Here is a 19184-nt window from a genome sequence, read left to right as displayed (position 1 = left end):
AGAGAGAGAGAGAGAGAGAGAGAGAGAGAGAGAGAGAGAGAGAGAGAGAGAATCCCAAGCAGGGTCCACGTTGTCAGGGCAGAGCTCATTGTGGGGCTCAAACTCACGAACCACGAGATCATGACCTGAGCCGAAATCAAGAGTTGGATGCTTAACATACTGAGCCACCCAGGCAGCCCTAGGTAACATTTCTTTACTACCAAGAGGTAAATCTATAAAGTGCCAAAGTAAATCTGTGTCTTAAAGACATATTGTAAATAATAATAAATTACATATCAAGTAAATGAAAAATTTAATAGAAATCAACATGTATAAAATAATGGTTTTTACAATAAAACCAAGCTATAAACTAGATAGTGGCTTTATAATAAACGATAATTCATATGCAGAAAAATGAATTCAAACACACAGAAACAGCCCGGAGGGAGTCACATTTCACTAATAATGATGATGATAAAAATAATGATAGTCCTTATAGAGTAGTACTATGTAGCAGACACTCTTCTAGGCATGTTTACATGAATGAATTCATTAAAAATCTAGATGGGGTATTATCATTTTGTCAGATAGAGGAACTGAGGGACATAGAAATAAGCTTGTAAGTCCAAAGTCACATAGGTATTCTGTCTTAGGCTCTAGACCCAGGCAGTCCGGCTCCTGTGGGGAAGGAGTGGGTTCAGGTATAAAGAGGGAATGGTGAAAAGCACTTCTACTTGACCTAAATTATTTGTACCCTTGAAAATCATATGCTTTTTGTTTAAGGATAAAAGAGGAAGAATGAACTCTTGCCTCTAAAAGAAAGGTGGGGGGCAAAGAAGCAAATGAGCTGGGAGGGTGAGGCGGCCAAGGCCAAACCCTAAGGACATCCTTACCATTGTCGGTGGCGATAATGAGGGCCGTGTACGTGCTGTTCTTCACATGCTCAAAGTCCTCTCTGTCTAATTCAGCCCGAGTGAAAATGGCACCAGTGTCTGGATCAATCCTCAGCCAGTTGGCAGCATCCCTCCAAATCCGATACCTGAAAAGGCACAAGCTCTGGCTTAGAGTACAAGAGTGAACGGCACATAGCTAAGAAGGCTAAGGTTCCTCTTTGTTCGCCGTTCACATCTACAGGAAAGTGTGACCATCTATGTCCCCTTCACCTGGATTCACCCATTGTTGAACCATTTGAGAAGAAGTTGCAGCCATCATGTTCTCTTACTCATAAATACTTTGGCGTATTATCCCCTCAGAACAGAGGCATTCTATTATATAATTACAATCGGATTTTTAATTTCAGGAAATGTAACATTTAATATACGGTACATATTTAAATTGTCGATTTCCCCAAAACTGTCCACCGGAGCATCCCTGTCCTGATTCAGGATCCATCTACGCATGACATTTAGATGTCACGTTTCCTCAATTTGGAAACATTCCTTAGCCTTTCCTTTCTTTCTCAACACTGGTATTTTTGAGACGTGCAGGCCAATTGTTTTGGAGAAAGCTCCTCAATCTGGGCTGGTCTGATTATTCCCTTCTAAGTAAACTCAATTCATGTGAGGGAAAGGGAGGCAAGAGCACTGGATAAGTGATGACTGTCCTTCTCAGGAGGACATTAGGAGGCACATGACATCTGTTCTTTTCTTGGTTAACTTTGATCACTTGGATAAGGGATAGGGCACCTGATTTCTTCCCATTAAAGGTACTTTTTTCCTAAGGGGAAAAAAGACCATTAGTCTATGGTCTGAGGGGAGAAAATGTGACAATATCCTGTTCACCAACTTTCACCCAATAGATTTAGTATCTATGGGTAATTTTTGCCTGAAGCAAGGACTACTATGAACTTTAAGGTTTTTTTTTTTTTTTAAGTTTATTTATTTATTTTGAGAGGGAGAAGCAGAATGTGCAGGGGAGGAGCAGAGAAAAAGGGAGAGACAGAATCCCAAGCAGGCTCTGGGCTTGATCCCACAAACCGTGACATTGTGACCTGAGCTGAAATCAAGAGTCGGACACAACCAACTGAACCACACAGGTGCCCCTCCTTATGTATTTTTAAAGCAGAGTCTTATAGGCCAGCTCCCCAAAGGGTACAGTACTCAAATGGTGGCAATATGCCACTCAAAACCCCCACCACGAACACTTGGAAACTCGTGTTGACACAGTGACTGGAGGATGCGCTGTAATACTGGCCTTTCATGGCAGGTGCCAGAGAAGCTCAAGTTCCTTCTGTCCTTACAAAGGAAGAGAAAAGTTTTATTCAAAATGCCAGAATGATTCGTTAAGCTATACCTACTTAGGAGTACCAGAAGCAGTCAATCAGAGAAAACAAAGGCATGAAAAAGAGAGATATACTGCCCAGCTATCTGCTAGGGTCATGGCAAGGCTCAGAAAAAGAAGCAAAAAAGCTAAGGATGCAAGAGCCCTGGATACCTCCAGGCATATCCCCACTTCCTTAGGAGTACAAAGCCATGAACTTAGCAAGTGGTCTTTGTTCCAGAAGTAAGGGCCTCTACACACAGACTTGGTCCCCGTACTTGCCCAAAGAGAAGCTTTAAATGACCCTTACGCTACTGCAAGCTAAGGCATCAACTGGCCTGGAAACCATACAGTCCAAGGCTTCATCATTCAACGAAAACCATACAAGAGGTCTTTGGTTTCCCACTATAGTTTTCAACCTTGATTAAAAACACTTCTTACTAGCCCTAAAAGTTTGGACCACCTAGAGGACTCCTTGGATTATGAGCAGTACATTGGATACATGTACAAATTCAACACATTTGAAGTATTTTAAGATTTTAAGTAATTTGTACACTTCACATAGGGCTTGACCTCGTGACCTCCAAGATGAAAAGTCATATGTTCTACTGACTGAGCCAACCAGGTGCCCTGAAATTAAGATTATTTTAAAGCAAATCTCAAATGTCAAAAGATTTTTCCTGTAAATATCTTAGCATGTATCTTATATAGATAAGGTTTTAAAATTTTTTTTAATTTAATGTTTATTTTTGAGAGAGAGAGAGAGAGAGAGAGAGAGAGAGAGAGAGAGAACCAGTGGGAGAGGGGCAGAAAGGGATGGGGACAGAGGATCCAAAGCAAGTTCTGTACCAACAGCAGAGAGATCCAATGCGGGAGTCTAACTCATGAACCATGAGATCATGACCTGAAGTGAAGTCAGCCACTTACCCAACTGAGCCACCCAGGTGCCCCACATAAATAAGGAAATTAGAAAAAAATAAAACATAATCATAATGCCACCAACACATCTAATAAAAACAGTTAATAATTACTTACTGTCATCTAATGCCACGTCCATGCTCAAATTTCTCTGACTGACTCAAAGGTATCTTTTATAGTTGGAGTGTTGAATCTATCTTCAAGTTGTAGTCTACATATTACAATTGGTTCATTTGCCTCTTAATACTCTTTTGATCTACAGCAGTCCTCCCTGCCCTTTTGCCACTTATTCCAGTGTCATTTGTCATATAGTTCCCACATTCTGCATTTGGCCAGATTTGTGGCATTTGTTTCTTCATTCTCTGCATTTCTGCAAAATCAGATTCTAACGCTTAACTAGGTTTTGCCTCAACTTTAGTTTACTCCAAAAAAAAATATTTCCATAGTGACGTTGTGTGCATGCTACTGAATCATACATATCAAGTGATACATTATGTTATATTGTCCTTACTTTTTTTTTTTTTTTTTTTTTTAAGTAAATGTTAAATACAATCGGAAGGTTTGGGTGTTATCAGCCTGGTTCCTTCATTTAAAAATTCCCCATCACCCTTGACCTAATGACTCAGTGCTAGCAGCCTTTAAGATCTCTACCTGCACCTTTTATATAGCTCCCCCGATACAGGGCACATGTGTGGTCCAAAGGTATTCAGGAGCCCTTTCCTTCACTTAGGACAGAATCAGCACTTCCCAAACTAACCACTGAGGCTGAAATCACACTTAAACTCTGTTTGAACTTCAACTTGAACCAGTCAAAAGCACTGATGCTAAAACGCAAACACCCCACCAAACAAGAACACACTCGATTACTATGCAAGATGCCATTCTGGATTTGTATGTTTTTCTCTAAATAGTTGAGAGCCTGGGGCACCTGGCTGGCTCAATTGAAAGACCATGTGACTCTTGATCTCTGAGTCATGAGTTCAAGATTGAGGGTAGAGATCACTTAAATAAACTTTAAAAGAAGATAGTTCAGGTGTCGTGACAGTTTCCCCTAAAGTACATGTTAACAGGTAGGAACCTCCCTCTCCAAGAAGAGGAAGTGGGCACATTGGCGGAGGCCCGTTACTTCTTGGAAATCATGGTATTACTAACAAGACACATGTGTCCTCTTTGGATTTGTATTCTCATAGTTTTTTCCTAGTCACATCCAGCCCTCAAAAAATTAAGAACATTCTTTATCATACATGGTTGTGGGGTGTTGTTGTTGGTTGGCAGGTGTGGTTTCAACATCTGTGGGTGTGATTTAGATTATGGGGTGACTTCAAGTTTAAAAGGAGAAGAAATACTGAGCTACTTCTAACACAACATCATGTATGTAAATTAAAACCACATTCTTAGTACACTGCATGAACTTGCAAACAGGAAGCAACAGTAAATCGGGAATGGCTGGCTATGGAGGGAACGGAACAAGTGTGGAGAATGAGAGTAAAATGGAATTAGAAAAAAACGGGGGGGGGGGGGGGAGGGGACTTGCACAGACCGATGATGGTAAAATGCTATGAACAAAGTATTTTATACACACACATACACTCATACTCAATTGTTGCAAGTCTGTTAAAAAATCCTCACACTTACGTTATCCTCTGTTCCATAAACTGGTCCGGATCCTCAGCAGTGTAGGACGTGATTTCCAGGCCCACACCAAAGTCTTCAGGTATGTGCACTTCCTTTTGGAGAGGCACAAAGATGGGGGCTTCGTTCACATCCTCCACGTCCACGGTGACTGTGGCTGTGGAAGTGGAGAGAATGACCTCAAACGGGGACACATTCTCCACGGCCACATACAGAATGTATTGTCGCTTGGTCTCAAAATCCAAGCCCTAAGGAGCAAAAAAAAAAAAAAGAAAAGAAAAGAAAAGAAAAAGAAAAAGAAAAAAAAAAAAGAGTTCAAAAATACATTTTATGTTACTTAAAAAAATAAATAAAATTAAGTCCTTAACTATTGCTTTTGGTTAGCAATATCCTAGGGGTTCTCAAATCTAGCTAATCTAGTTAATTAGGAAGAATTAACTTGAGAACTTTTGAAGAAAATGGAGGCCTGCACTCTAACCCAGTAAATAGCAGTCTCTGAGGGTGGGGCCCAGACATGCGTAGTTTTGAAAAGCTCCCAATGACTACCATGCAATCATAATAAAGATGAGAACCCTAGGAGAAGAATAAAAACAAACTACGGGACACGTCAAACAGCAAACCCCAGTGAACAAACACTAGCACATTAAGTCATTCATTATTCAAGTCCAGTAAGAATGTTCTCATCCCATGTGACATGCCATCCATGTGACAGCAGATGGACAGAAGACCCTGCTTGTCCACCTCAATGACCTCAATTAAGTTTACTGTCAACATGCAGTTCAGATCAGTCAGCAACAAGGTCAAAGCCCAGCTGGGTCATATCCTAGCTGTGTGATCCAGGCAACTTAACTTCTGGGTCTGTTTCTACATCTAAATATGTAGGAAAAGGAATACTTCATGGAGTTGCCGTAAGGAAAAAACTGGGAACTTTGATGAAGGACTTTGTCTATGGTAGGGACTCATTTTACTAGTTTCTCTCTTTTGTTGGTAGCATAGACAATGTTGACATTGGATGGTTAGGGGGAGATAAGATTATGTAGTAAGTAATGCATAAAGTAATAATGCAGAATGGTCTGCTCACTTGCTCAAGAGGAAGTCAAAGCCTTGGGGCTGATTCAGGGATCCATTAACTCTGAGTAATCTCAACAAGTAAATCACCCAACTTCCTAAGTCTTCAGGTTTCCAAAACATTTCTCAAAAAGTCATTTGTCCCACTTCTAAAATAATCCAGCAAAATGGCAGAGACCAGTAAACTATTTTCCCTTTTATTTGCAAAATGGATATGGAGGGGAGGAGTAGATAAATGTTTAAGGGAGCAAGCCTTTTAAAACACACGGTATTTTCTTTCTCTTCAACCTCAAGGAGCTTCCTGAGTCTCACATGTGCTGGAATAGTCACTGCAAATCCCAAATGGTCCAACAGATCCTGGGAAAGCCTCCCAGCCTTACCCCACCAATGCCGTGCTACTTCTACTTCTGAGAAGACACCAGTGGACAGGGGAGTTTCCAAGAGGTCAGTTTCTGCATCTTGCCAGGCACCATACAAACCTTAGCTGTTTTCAAAATGCCATCGTTGGTTACTGGGTCTGTGGTGACAACAAATTGGTCATCCTTATTGTTCAATATGGTGTACACGGCCTGCCATGCTGGGGTATTTGGGACATCGGCGTCAGTCACTTTGAGTAAGGTGATTTCGACATTAGCTTCGTTCTCAGGCACCTGCCCCTGGTACTACAGAGCAAAGGAGAAAATGGACCACTTATGACATCCTGAGACCCAATAGATGAGCCAGGGCCTAGAGGGCTAAAGGAGTCCTTTCTGAGCCCAAGATTCAAGGAGAAGAGTCTTGGAGGAAATGCCCACTCCATCAGTAGAGCCTCTATTTCTTATTGGTGGAGCAGCCAATACTACTCAAGGAACATCATCCTTCATGACTACCTGAAGAAGCTTTTTAAGGACCTGGCTACCTGAGCCCCTCACAGCACACTCTGACCCAGTTGATGACTATGCTCTTAATCAAATTCAAGACACGGTGGCTTATCCATTACTCTCCTCTTCCTATCATTCCCAGTGGTACCAATAATTTTCTTACAACAAAAGTCTGGTCAGTAGAGTCCTCTGCTTAAAACCTTTGATGACATCTCCTTGCACTCAGGATAAATTCTAACATTCTTACCTCAGTCTACAAGGTCGTGCAGGACCCAACCTCATTTAGTTCACTACACTGACTGGTTTTCAGTTCTTGCTATGCATCAAGCTTTTCAATGATTCAGAGCATGTTGCATATGCTGCTCCCTCTGCCTGGAGCACTCTTCCATTGTCCCCTGTCCCGCGTTGGCCAACCTCCTGTCAAATCTTACTATAAATGTTACTCACAATGGCTAGGTTAGGGTGGCAGACACTGCTAATTGAATACTAATATCCATTCACCCCTTCTTCGTGAAATATATTGTTGGAGGCAGCAAAGTGCCCAGACAATGTATTTTACTTCCAGACATCCTCGAAGACTGCAGTTGCTAAGAGGTAAATGGAACTTGTATGGGTCTGCACAGAAATAAGAGGACTTCACTTAGCAGCAATGCCTTGTGCTCCCCGTGGCCTTGCTTCCTTCCTGAACGAAGCACAGACATAGCTGGAGGGCTAGCAGCCATTTGGGGCCATAAGGGGACACCGAGGATGGAAGCTATGCACCAAGGATGGTGGCAAAGTAAGGCAAAAGAGGTTTCATTGACAGCACAGATAATCTAGCTCTGGGCTTTTTGTGACACTAGAGAGTTTACCCTATTTGTTTAGGACGTAAGAGTCAAGTCTCTGTTATTAACCACTGAGCTGATTTCTAATTAATGTATTAAGACTCAAGGTTCTGGGGTGCCTGGGTGGCTCAGTCAGTTAAGCATCCGACTTGGGCTCAGGTCATGATACTGTGGTTCATGAGTTCAAACCCCATGGCGGGCTTCTGTGCTGACAGCTCAGAGCCCGGAACCTGCTTTGGATTCTGTGTCTCCCTCTCTCTCTGTTCCTCCCCACTCGTACTCTCTCTCTCTCTCTCTCAAAAATAAATAAAGATTAAAAAAAGAAAAGAATAGAAAGAAAATATTTGTTCAATGAATAAACAAAACCTGGTAGGACTTGTGACCAAGATACCCAAAATGAAAACATGAATTCAACAGGTGCCCCCTCCCTTTTTTCTTTTTTAAAGTAATCTCTATACCCAACATGGGGATCAAACTCACAACCCTCAGATCAAGAGTCACATTTTCTGTGGTGCCTGGGTGGCTGAGTCAGTTAAGCTTCCAACTTCGGCTCAGGTCATGATTTCACAGTGAAGTTCAAGCCCCACGTGGGGCTCTGTGCTGACAGCTCAGGGCCTGGAGCCTGCTTTGGATTCTTTGTCTTCCTCTCTCTCTGCTCCCCACCAACCCCCCCCCCCCCACACCAGCCATGCTCTGTCATATCTCTCTCTCTCAAAAATAAATAAAAGCATCAAAAAAATATTAAAAAAATTATAAAAGAGTCACATTCTCCACTGACTGTGCCAGCCAGGCACCTCAGGTGCCATTTATAATTTCACAAACGTGTGCCAATAGGGCCCAGGCTGATGATGGCAGGGACAACTGCCACCCCAATCTGCTTGCTTTCTGAAGTTCAGTAGTCTAGGGAAAGCTGTCAAAGGCTTCACCCATGAGCACTGTGAAACAACAGAGGACCTTTCTTTGAAAACCGAGGGGCTGCAAAATTACCGTGGTTGGTTCAAAGATGGGAGGGTTATCGTTGATGTCAGTGACCGTGATCACGGCTGTTGCGGTTGTACTTAAACCTTCGCCTTGCAGGTCAGCAGCCTGAACCACCAGGGTGTACATGGGGACACTCTGCAGAGATCAAACACATTGGAGTCAGGACCCAGAACCATATCAGGCCCAGCCCAGCCCAGAGCATCAAAACACTTTATCATTTGCTTGAATGCTAGCCTGCCTTCTAGGTATAAAACCTCTACACAGATGTTTAGATGCAAAGCTCAGACCATAACATGCTACGTGGCAACTGGCCTCTGCCGAGTTTTGCACGGTCCACGTGATCTAGCTGATGTCTATTTGCCCTCAACCCCCTCTATATCCTCTTGACCCCTGACCTCCCGGTCCAGCCCGGTGGTGACCACACTGATGACTCCTGTGTCCCTATTGATGGTGAACATTGTGCTCTGAGGCAGTGGGGGCTCTTGGGAGAGGATGGTGTACGCGATGGCGGCATTGTAGGTATTCTCGTCGTCATCTGCATCTGTGGCCGTGACCTGCATCACAGAAGTTCCTGGAAGTGCCAAACGAGAGGAAGATTCAGTTAAGCTGCACTTTGGATTTTGGCCAACATTGCTCAGCTCAATTCTGTCCAGAATGTTCCAGGAGGAGCCTAGGGTTGGTACCGTGTCATGGCTCTCCATTTTCTAATTTCCAAAATTCTTATCAGTGCGGGGGGGAGGGTTGATAGCATCCCACCAAATGAGCAGTGTTCCAAGGACTCAGCTTTTCCACAAGATACTTTGGATTGGGCTGGAGGGGAGGGCTACAGGGAATAAGTAACCTTAAACTGAAACAGTGCCATGTCTCTCAAACAGAGTGAATGAGGTGAAAACTAGGAAAAATCCCACAAATTTCCGACGTGGCTTATAAGTCACGGCTTCACCAGAGAGGATGGTCACTTGAGATCACTGCCTTCAAGGTAGAAGAGAATACTTATAGCACCTGTGACTGACAAAGGACTAGTGCTGATCACATCAAAAAAAATTCTTTAGGGATCACTAGGAAAAGGAAAAAAATAGCCCAAGGGGGAAAAAAAAGAGCAAAAGACGAAGAAAGAAGTCATAAGAAACCCAAAGGGCCGGCAAACACAGAAAATGCTTAGCCCATTAATAAAGCAGAAAAATGCAGTTTAAAATTGTATGGAGATACCACCACACAGTCAACAGAGCTGAAAAGTCTAAAATTCCAGGATATATATGTTGCTGATGGGAGTGTAAACTGGTCCAACCCCTTTGGAAAACAGCTTGTCAGCAAGTATCACACTGAACAGGCACATACAATACAACTGAGCCATCTACCATTATGGATTTATACCCTAGAGAAAGTCTTGCATGTTTCCATCAGGAGATATATGCAAAGAAATACTACATGACAATGAGAATGAATGGACTTGGACTGCTATAGGCACCAACACAAACAACCGTATGTACATAAAGCTAAACGAGAGAAGCATGTCACAGAAATACATGTAGAGTGTGGTTCCCTGTACATAAAGTTTGAAAACATGCAAAACAAACAAGAGCTTATATAGAGATAAATATACACACAGTGAAATAGACAAATGAAAGCAAAGGAATGATTACCACAAAAGTCAGGGCAGCGGTTACCTTTACAGGGGACAGAAAAGAATCTGGTCATGAATGGCATGCATCTGTTTCTTAATCAGGAAAGGTTCTTAAACTGCTATTTTATAATACACATTTCTGTAGAAAGGATGTTTTATACACATGGTGCAAGCTTCTAAAGAAGTTCTATCGCTATGAAGGGCCTGACCCCAAACACCAGCCCCAACACTCTTAAGTCCAAAGAATCTAAGCGTCTTTCTGGGAACTATGCACCTTATGTATTGGCCATACCTGGAAGAGCACTTTCCATGACAGAACCTTCAAAAACCTGCTGGGTGAACTCCGGCTTGTTGTCATTCTGATCTGTCACCGTAATCACAATCTCCATTGGGTCTTCGACTGCATGCCCATTTGAAGACACAGCATGAGAGTACAGCTGAAACAGCCAAGTGAAGGTTACATGGGTCCCAACCAGGGGGAAGAAAGGGAAGGAGTCATGTGACCGGCCTCCATCCCCCTCCCACTCTCCAAGACCCAAGGAAGGACACCCTAGCAGAGAACTTTTCTCGGACATGTGCTGCTGCTTCAGTGGTGTCATGACAATGTTTGAGGTCATGATATGTAAAGATTCATGGGCTGGAGAACACAGCTACCAGGTCAGAGCTCCCATTTCCCATAGGAGGGGCTAGGGAGCCAGGCCTAGGAGAAAACAGTAGAACCCTAAAACACTCTGATTCGTTCCCAGCAGGCTAATGTTTGCTCTGACTGCTCCAGTCTAGTGTCTCCCCAGATTTTTCTACATTTGGCCTCAATGCATTACCCTTCAGCTCTCCAAGCTTACTCTGATACCAAGGTCTAAGAATGGCTTTTGCTCCCCAATGTCATCACTGGCCTCTTCCTCTGGGTCAGGGACTTTTGGCCCCAAGAGTAAGTTGCTACCTTGGGTCTTAACTCATGCATAAGGACTCTCCTCTCTTTATTCCTAACAATGAAAATATTAATGCTCCCCTCCCCTTCCCCCCCCCCCCCCAATTTTTCCCCAGCTCTCCTGTCATCTCCCTTTATTAACAGGTACAGAGCTATCAAATTAAGCCTCACATGTCCAGAGCACCTCATCTAGGGATCCAACATGGGTCGACCAAAAAATTTTGGGAGGTTATGACCCCATTGTTAACAGGCTTCTGAGAGATACTCACAATGTACTTGGCAATTTGTTCTCTATCCAGAGGCTCCGTCACTTTCAGCCATCCTGTTTCTCTTTCAATAATAAACACACCAACAGGAGGTGTGTCAGCCCCTTGGCCAGTGATGCTGTAGAAAACCTTGATTTCTTTGTCCCTGTTAGATTTGATCTGAAGACCAAACAGAAAGAAACAGCATTATCCCTTTTTCTTCTTAGTCCTTCTCTGACAAATTGCTCCCAGAGAAGTAAAGAACTTCCTGCTCTCTACCTGAACCAGATTTTTAGGGAATGGGCCTTTCTCATTTTCTGGGCAGCTGATAGGAGGGATAACCCAGTCTCTCTTCTGTCTTCTAAGACCATGCTGGGAGTTGGGAAATGTGAGCACTTCTGTCTGGGTTTCGGAGAGAGTGTCCTAAAAGGAAAGGAGATGAAGAACAAAATCAGGTAATTCGGGAGAAATAATACAGGCCCAACAGTTCCACCTACCCAGCCAGCATCTCCAGCATTCTGAGGGCAGTCGATGATTTTAACTTAGTAACAAAACACAACCCAATGAACCTCTCTGCCATATAATAAAGATGGCATTCTCTTTTGATCCTTCTCATGTCCAGAGTTCAAGTAATCAGTATGCATACACAACTATACATTTGAGAGTTTGATATTATTTTGCAAGTTATTTCAAGCCTATATATATTATACCTGTTGTTTTTAAAAGAACATTACACTCTGATGATGTAATATCAGAGCTTATTCAACAATTGGATATTCAAGTGTTTCAATTTTCTTTTATGTTTTTCCTTGGGGTATAGGCCTCCAAAGTGGAGTTATCAGCCAAGATGAGGTAAGTTTTAGGAATTGGTGCTAAGAACTACTTTGTGATCAATACAAATTCTTTAACCTCATTGTGTTGTTTTATCTATTGAGTTTCCATTTGTTCTAACTAAAGCTGTTGGGATGGGAACCAAAAACGCCCTTTGAGACGCGTATTGAACAGTTTTCATGTGTGATAAAGATAGCTTTATGCACACACAGGGAAATAAGATAGTTGAAGATGGAAGGAAAGTTTCTTCCAAATTGTTTAAGTGCTTTAAAGTGATTAACCATAATACTGTAAAGGTTCCAGAGGACAATTCCATCTCCCACTCCCCACATACAAATGTGATTTAAGCACTATTTCCTGGCTTTTCAAATTTGTTTCAAAATGCATAAGACAGACATGAGATAAGAAATCCTTCCCAGTACTACATTCCTGCATATTACTCACATACCCCATAACACACACACACTCTCTCTCTTTCCCTCCCTCCCTCCTTCTCTGCCCTGCCTCTGCTCACGCTGTCTCTCTCTCAAAATAAATAAAACTTAAAAAAAATGTTTCCCATTGAGTCTTCTCTTCCCCTCCCAAGACTCTCCCCACTAGAAACACAAAGAGTAAAATAAAATGATCAGAGGATTGATCTCCTGCTCATTCTCCCTCCAAGAAAAAGACAGTTAACAATTACTGAGTACTTACTGTATGCCTAGCACAGTTATATCGTTTCACATGTGTTAATTCAGGCACTCATTATTATCTGCATTTACAGATAAGGAATTTCAAGCACAGAGGGGTTAAGTAACTCTCCCATGTCTATTCAGGCAGTAAGTGGCAGGGCTATGATTCAGTCCCAGATAGTGTCCATGCTCTTACCCACTATTCTACGCTTCCCACAGAAAATACAGATATTCACACTGCGCCATCATTCCGGCTGATCCCTCCCCCCACCTACCCAAAAAAATTCCCAACGATTAGTTCAGTTAGACCAATGGTTCTCAACTAGAGGTGATTCTCTAACCCGGGGGGCATTGGCTGTCTGGAGACATTTTTGGTTATGACAGCTAGGGGCATGCTGCTGGTATCTATCTGGTGGGCTACAGCCAGGGATGCTGCTAAACATCACAACAGAAAACCATCCAGCCCCAAATGTGAATGGTGCCAAGGCTAGGGAACCTGCATTAGCCAGAGGACTAAAACAATGGTGAACTTCCAAGAAACGCTCCAACGTACGTGATGGCGGCGGTGATGGCGCACTGCTGCCTTCAGCGTAACTGTGGTGGACAGCTTCCTGCGGCTGGAGTCCCAGGCGTGGACGAGAAAACTCATCTCTGGTTTATGAAGCTGCAGAGGCCGTCTGACGCTAACCACACCATCGCTGCCCACTTTGATTCGCGTGTCATCAGAAAAATAGGCTGTCCTTGGTCGACCGGTGCATCCTTCAAAACTCACTGCAGGGCACATGTCACAGCGATTAGGAAATGGGGCAGATTAAAGACATGAGTGTTCCTTCTCTAAAAAGCAAACGTGGTTCACCCACCAAAAGCCTGACTCACTCAAAACAAACCATCGTCTGGAGACAGAACAGCAAAGATACCAAAGTAGTCAATATTATCATCATGTTCTTCACAATTACAGGAAGACTGTTCATTGTGGTCTGATTTTCTTTCTTTTTTTTCTAAAATTTTTTTTTAACGTTTATTTATTTTTGAGACAGAGGGAGACAGAGCATGAATGCGGGAGGGTCAAAGAGAGGGAGACACAGAATCTGAAGCAGGCACAGGCTCCGAGCTGTCAGCACAGAGCCTGATGCGGGGCTCGAACTCACGGACTGCGAGATCATGACCTGAGCCGAAGTCGGCCGCCCAACCGACTGAGCCATCCAGGCGCCCCTGATTTTCTTTCTTATCTACTTGTAAACTACAAACAGTGACCTGTCTAGAAAGTAACTTCTTTTCAATAACAAAAGGGACCTCTCCTTCAGTTGGCTGTTGACAATATAAAAACAGACCGCTAAGATTACTGAGACAGAATGCTTGCTAAATCCAAAAGTTAGAGACTAGGGTACAGTGAGACATTGCAGAGTCTACATTTAAGTAGCAGGTGGGGTAAATGAGCCTGGGTGGCTCAGTTGGTTAAGCATCTGGTTAAGCATCTGACTCTTAACTTCAGCTCAGGTCATGCTCTCACAGTTCGTGGGATTGGGCCCTGAGTTGGGCTCTGCACTGACAGCATGAAGGCTGCTTGGGATTCATTCGTTCTCATTCTCATTCTCTCATTCTCTCTCTCTCTCCACCCCCCTCAAAATAAATAAAATAAACATTTTAAATAAATACATAAATGTTGACATTTCAAAACCAGTGGCAGACAATGAGAGAGGGACATGGCATGATGATAACGAGTATGGACTCTGGGGGTGGCCCCCTGGGTGGCTCAGCTGGTTAAGCATCCCACTCTTAATTTTGACTCAGGTCGTGATCCCAGGGTCATGGCATCAAGCTCTGGGTCAAGCTCTGAGCTGTGCGTGGAGCCTGCTTGAGACTCTCCCTCCCTCTATCTCTATCCCTCTCCCTCTTTCACACTCACTCTCTCTAAAGAATATGGACTCTGGAACAAGCTACCTGGTTCAAGTCCCAGCTCTGCTTATTATTAGCTCTGTGACCTTGGGCAAATTAATCTCCCTGTGCCTCAGTCTACCCATCTGTAGAATGAAGGCAATAAAAGCAACTACCTACTAGGGTTGATTTAAGTTTGTTTTTTTAATGTTTGTTTGTTTATTTATTTGTTTATGAGACAGAGAGAGACAGAGCATGAACGGGGGAGGGTCAGAGAGAGAGGGAGACACAGAATCCAAAGCAGGCTCCAGGCTCCAAGCACAGAGCCCAACGCGGGGCTCGAACTCACAGACCGCAAGATCATGACCTGAGCCGAAGTTGGACGCCCAACTGACTGAGCCACCCAGGTGCCCCTAGGGTTGACTTAAGTTACATCTCTATGTGCTTGGCACATAATAAGCACTATATTAATGTCTGTCCAATTAAGTTTTTGAAAACAAATGTGACTTTGGTTAATCATTTATTCAACCCTCATGAGTATCCCACAGAAGACATTGATAACTGTAAATAGTTGTTGAGTGCTAACTCTATTTTTATTACCTCAGGCATAGAGAGGTAATACCTGCTTTCAATCTGATGCAGAAGAGAAACTGATCATTGTCAGGGGAGATAATGAAAGTTGCACAGGAAAGTCTTCAACCTGATCATACAGGGCAGCAAGACAAATGCAAAAGACAGGGAAGGACTACTTGGGTGGGGGAATGTTATGACCAATGACTTCCAAACTCTACTTAAAACTTCATAGCTATTAAGGTATTAAAACTTAAAGACCACCAATACCCAAAGGTGGTGACGCTGGTGGTGAAAAATGTCCTAAAGGGCTCATTCTACAGGTTTCCACCAAGCTCTATGCCAGAAGCTGTGCTGAGCTCTAAGGACAAACTTGTAGACAAGACAGACAAGGCACTGCTCCTCACTGAGCTTACACTGTTGTGGAAAACATGGACAAATACAGAAATCAATCATCTCAGGAAGTGATAAATGCTAGACAGAAAGGAATTAAAGAGAGCAATACAAGAGTGATCAGAGGAGAGGGGGATTCAGAAAGGTGTAACTATTACTGGATGATGAGAGCAAGCCTCTTGAGGTGGAGGTGGCTGAGCAGAGACCTGAAGGAGACAGTCTTGCCGAAACCTGTCTCAAGAGCCAGCTAGACACAGGGAACAGCTGATAAAGCAGCTCATTCTGGGAAATTCTCAAGGTGGCCTGTTTTCATCCCTTTCAAATACTCGCCCTTCATTTCTCTAGTGTAATTTTTACTTTGTCCAAATAGATCTTTTATAAAAACTCCTGCTCTTGAGCCTATTTTACAAGGCTAGACACCTCTACATTCATGAGGATCACGTCTCTGCCACAAAGTCCTAAGGCCACCCCTAATTCCTGGGCTGCAGTTTTCATTTTCTTCCACCAGGGGCCACCCTTGCAAATGTTTCTGAAGCCAATAGCCACACCCTTTCCAGAGAAAATAAGACCTGACTGGTGTGGGTGGGTGAACACCATGATCATTTCCATTTTGAAGATGAAGATATTCAGAAGATGAAGAAATCCAGGCTTGGAGAGCTTAAGAAAATTGTTTGACATCCTATACTTAGTGAAAGCAGAGCTGGGACTGGCCCTTACCCTGAGTTACTTAGTCTTATGACCGCGTTCCCTTGCCCTGAAGAGACTGTTAAGGGGGCGCCTGGGTGGCGCAGTCGGTTAAGCGTCCGACTTCAGCCAGGTCACGATCTTGCGGTCCGTGAGTTCGAGCCCCGCGTCAGGCTCTGGGCTGATGGCTCGGAGCCTGGAGCCTGTTTCCGATTCTGTGTCTCCCTCTCTCTCTGCCCCTCCCCCATTCATGCTCTGTCTCTCTCTGTCCCAAAAATAAATAAATAAATAAATAAATAAATAAATAAAAAGAGAGACTGTTAAGGCCCTGGTTTATTTTGCCCCCTAGCTAGAATCCAGGGATGACAGAAATCTGGGGCCACCTTGTACAAGTAACTGGGAGTCGCTATCCAGCCAAACAAAAAGATAGTTCACAGGAAGGGAACAGGGTCCTTCAAATAATCACCCACCCACCCCCTGTCCTCCAGGTTTATACAAAAAAAACAAAAAAAATCACAGCCATGGTCCCACCTCTACCCTCGCCTTATAGGCTGGTTCTATATCTACTATCTGTGACCAGATAATAAACCCAGATTCCACCATGTTCTTGCTGAGTGGCCTTAAACAATATGCTTAACCCCCCTGGGCCTGTTTTCTCTACTGGGACATGAAGGATACCACCATCGATGGAGCCTACCTCTTCAGGGTTTTTGTGAATATTAACCAAGACAGCAAATGTGACCACATTTTGAAAGTGAAAGAGCAGTGCGAGCAGTAGATAATGATTATTTTTTCTGTGCATTTGGGTAGACAAGCTAGAAGTATTTGCTAGAAGCCAAGTATGTGCTACATGAACAGGGGAACCAAAAATGAGAAGAACAAAGGCAAAGTCCTTGAAGGATGGGCAGACACTGCCTTTTAAGTCTAAAATAGGATCTCCATCTCAAACTAGATGTTTTTCAAATAACCTCCCCCGAACCCATCCCTGCAGAAGTAATGGGGTGATCTGAGGGGGGGGGGGGACCTGTCACAGAAACAAGGACAAGAGCTGCTCTGGTTTATGCATGGATTCAATTCCTTTCCCCAGCTGGCCCAAATCTGGGCAGTGAAAGTTGGGACAAGCAGGACTGGACTTGCCAAGGGCGGCAGCCTGAACATTTTTAAATGGTTCTGCAAATAACTTTGAGCCAGCTTAACCAGCTTGGGTCATCTTGTCTTAATGGTGGCTAAGCCCCACCCCTTGAGAAGTGACAAAGAAGTGTGCTGCTCCAACCTGAATTTCCAGGTGCTCATTAAGGCCCATTATCTTTCTGTGCAATCTGATCCTCTGGGCTGAGAAACCAGAAATTACAAGAAAGATGAGGGAATCTCCAGCTTCGGAAGGCTCCTTGCTTCAACCTTGACAAGGACCAGGCCATGTCTCAGAGCCACAGTGACCACTAATGGCAGCATGGGGGACTCAAACAAGAAAAAGAGAATCGGTCCATGAGGACAGGGTATATTTGAACGTTTCCACGATAAAAAATTAAACAAAAATAAACATAAAGCCAGCAAGGGATTAAGTAAGTGTTCTTTAAGTCAGGATGACCTCCCTTCCTAAAACTGGTCATTTGGTCATTTGGTCTAGAAACCAAAATCCCAGTGACAAGAGCCAAGAACCCAGGTGGCCATCTCTAGGTGTGGACATCTTTTCACTGCAATAACATCATCCCCACCACCACCAAAAACCACAGCCTCGACTAATAGCTTCAACTACCTTTTATCTACTATTCTCTTAATATTTTTACACACTTGTAGAACACTAAGTGTCAGGCTCCATTCTAACCACTTTACAAATATTAACTCACTCCATTCCAGAACTCTGAGGGTGGTACTACCAGTGTTTCCTTTTCACATGTGGGGAACAAACCCAGGCAAGCTGTGAGGCCCAGAGCTGGGACTGGAACCCAGGCCGTCTGAGAGTTCTTGCTCCTAACCGCTCGGCCTCATGGTGTTCTCTACAAGCCAGACCCTTGCACTGTGCTCTTTGTGTTGTAATTCCTCCTCACCTTCTGCCACCCTTTGGGGTAGGGACCACTACCTCCGCTTTCTTTGTCCTCAATTATATGCTTGTGACTGGAGGGGCTGAGCTGTCTGGCTCCAAAGTGAGCATTCTTCACCACTGTTTCCATTTGCAAAATGGGGACATGCTTATCTAGCAATAATAAAAAGGAATATATATTAAGAAGAAAAAGTCTTTAAACATCCCCCAACAGTAGGCAACTCTACCCACCAGGAGCCTAATGGTAATTGTTGGATGGGAGGGGCAGATTCAAAGTGTGGTTGAAGTGGGGGCAGGGGGCGATTCTGATTTTTTTTTTAATGTTTATTCATTTTTGACAGGGAGAGAGACAGAGCATGAACAGGGGAAGGGCAGAGAGAGAGAGGGAGACACAGAATCTGAAACAGGCACAGGCTCCACGCTCTGAGCTGTCAGCACAGAGCCCGACACGGGGTTCGAGCTCACAGACTGCGAGATCACGACCTGAGCCGAAGTCGGATGCGCAACCGACCGAGCCACCCAGGAGCCCTGATTCTGGTTTTTTAAACATATTTTCCTTCTATATCTTTGTACATATTATATGGTGCATCAGAATTACAATGAATTCCTTTTAAAATGACGAAAAGAAAAGTGACTTTTAAAAAGCATTTTTAACACATTGTGACTTTTGCAGGCTATTTATCCTAAAAGTGCCCTATTTTCTAACTCACGTGGCACCAAGTAGTAGTTTTAATCAGAGGACCCTGGAAGAAGTGACTGAGGTTCAAATAAAAATTAAACCCAAGTTCATGAAAAGCTTCT

At 43.5% G+C, this 19184-nt stretch overlaps 1 protein-coding gene across 2 annotated transcripts in view; it reads right to left on the bottom strand.

The window, feature by feature from the left end:
* Positions 1 to 19184, bottom strand: part of CDH1 (cadherin 1) — an 81973-nt gene that overhangs the window by 10372 nt on the left and 52417 nt on the right. Inside the window, exons 3-11 of one of the 2 annotated variants that reach the window (XM_049622971.1) lie at positions 13374 to 13591; positions 11598 to 11741; positions 11343 to 11498; positions 10438 to 10582; positions 8917 to 9092; positions 8528 to 8656; positions 6276 to 6518; positions 4792 to 5036; positions 873 to 1018 (exon numbers count right to left, since the gene is read on the bottom strand). In XM_049622971.1, coding sequence (XP_049478928.1) covers positions 873 to 1018; positions 4792 to 5036; positions 6276 to 6518; positions 8528 to 8656; positions 8917 to 9092; positions 10438 to 10582; positions 11343 to 11498; positions 11598 to 11741; positions 13374 to 13591 — 1602 coding nt within the window. The remainder of the gene's footprint in view (positions 1 to 872; positions 1019 to 4791; positions 5037 to 6275; positions 6519 to 8527; positions 8657 to 8916; positions 9093 to 10437; positions 10583 to 11342; positions 11499 to 11597; positions 11742 to 13373; positions 13592 to 19184) is intronic. The other variant, XM_049622970.1, reaches the window with a different exon arrangement.

The sequence above is a fragment of the Panthera uncia genome, assembly GCF_023721935.1.
Source record: "Panthera uncia isolate 11264 chromosome E2 unlocalized genomic scaffold, Puncia_PCG_1.0 HiC_scaffold_20, whole genome shotgun sequence".
Taxonomy (NCBI): domain Eukaryota; kingdom Metazoa; phylum Chordata; class Mammalia; order Carnivora; family Felidae; genus Panthera; species Panthera uncia.
This window is presented reverse-complemented; position numbering and strand designations above follow the sequence as displayed.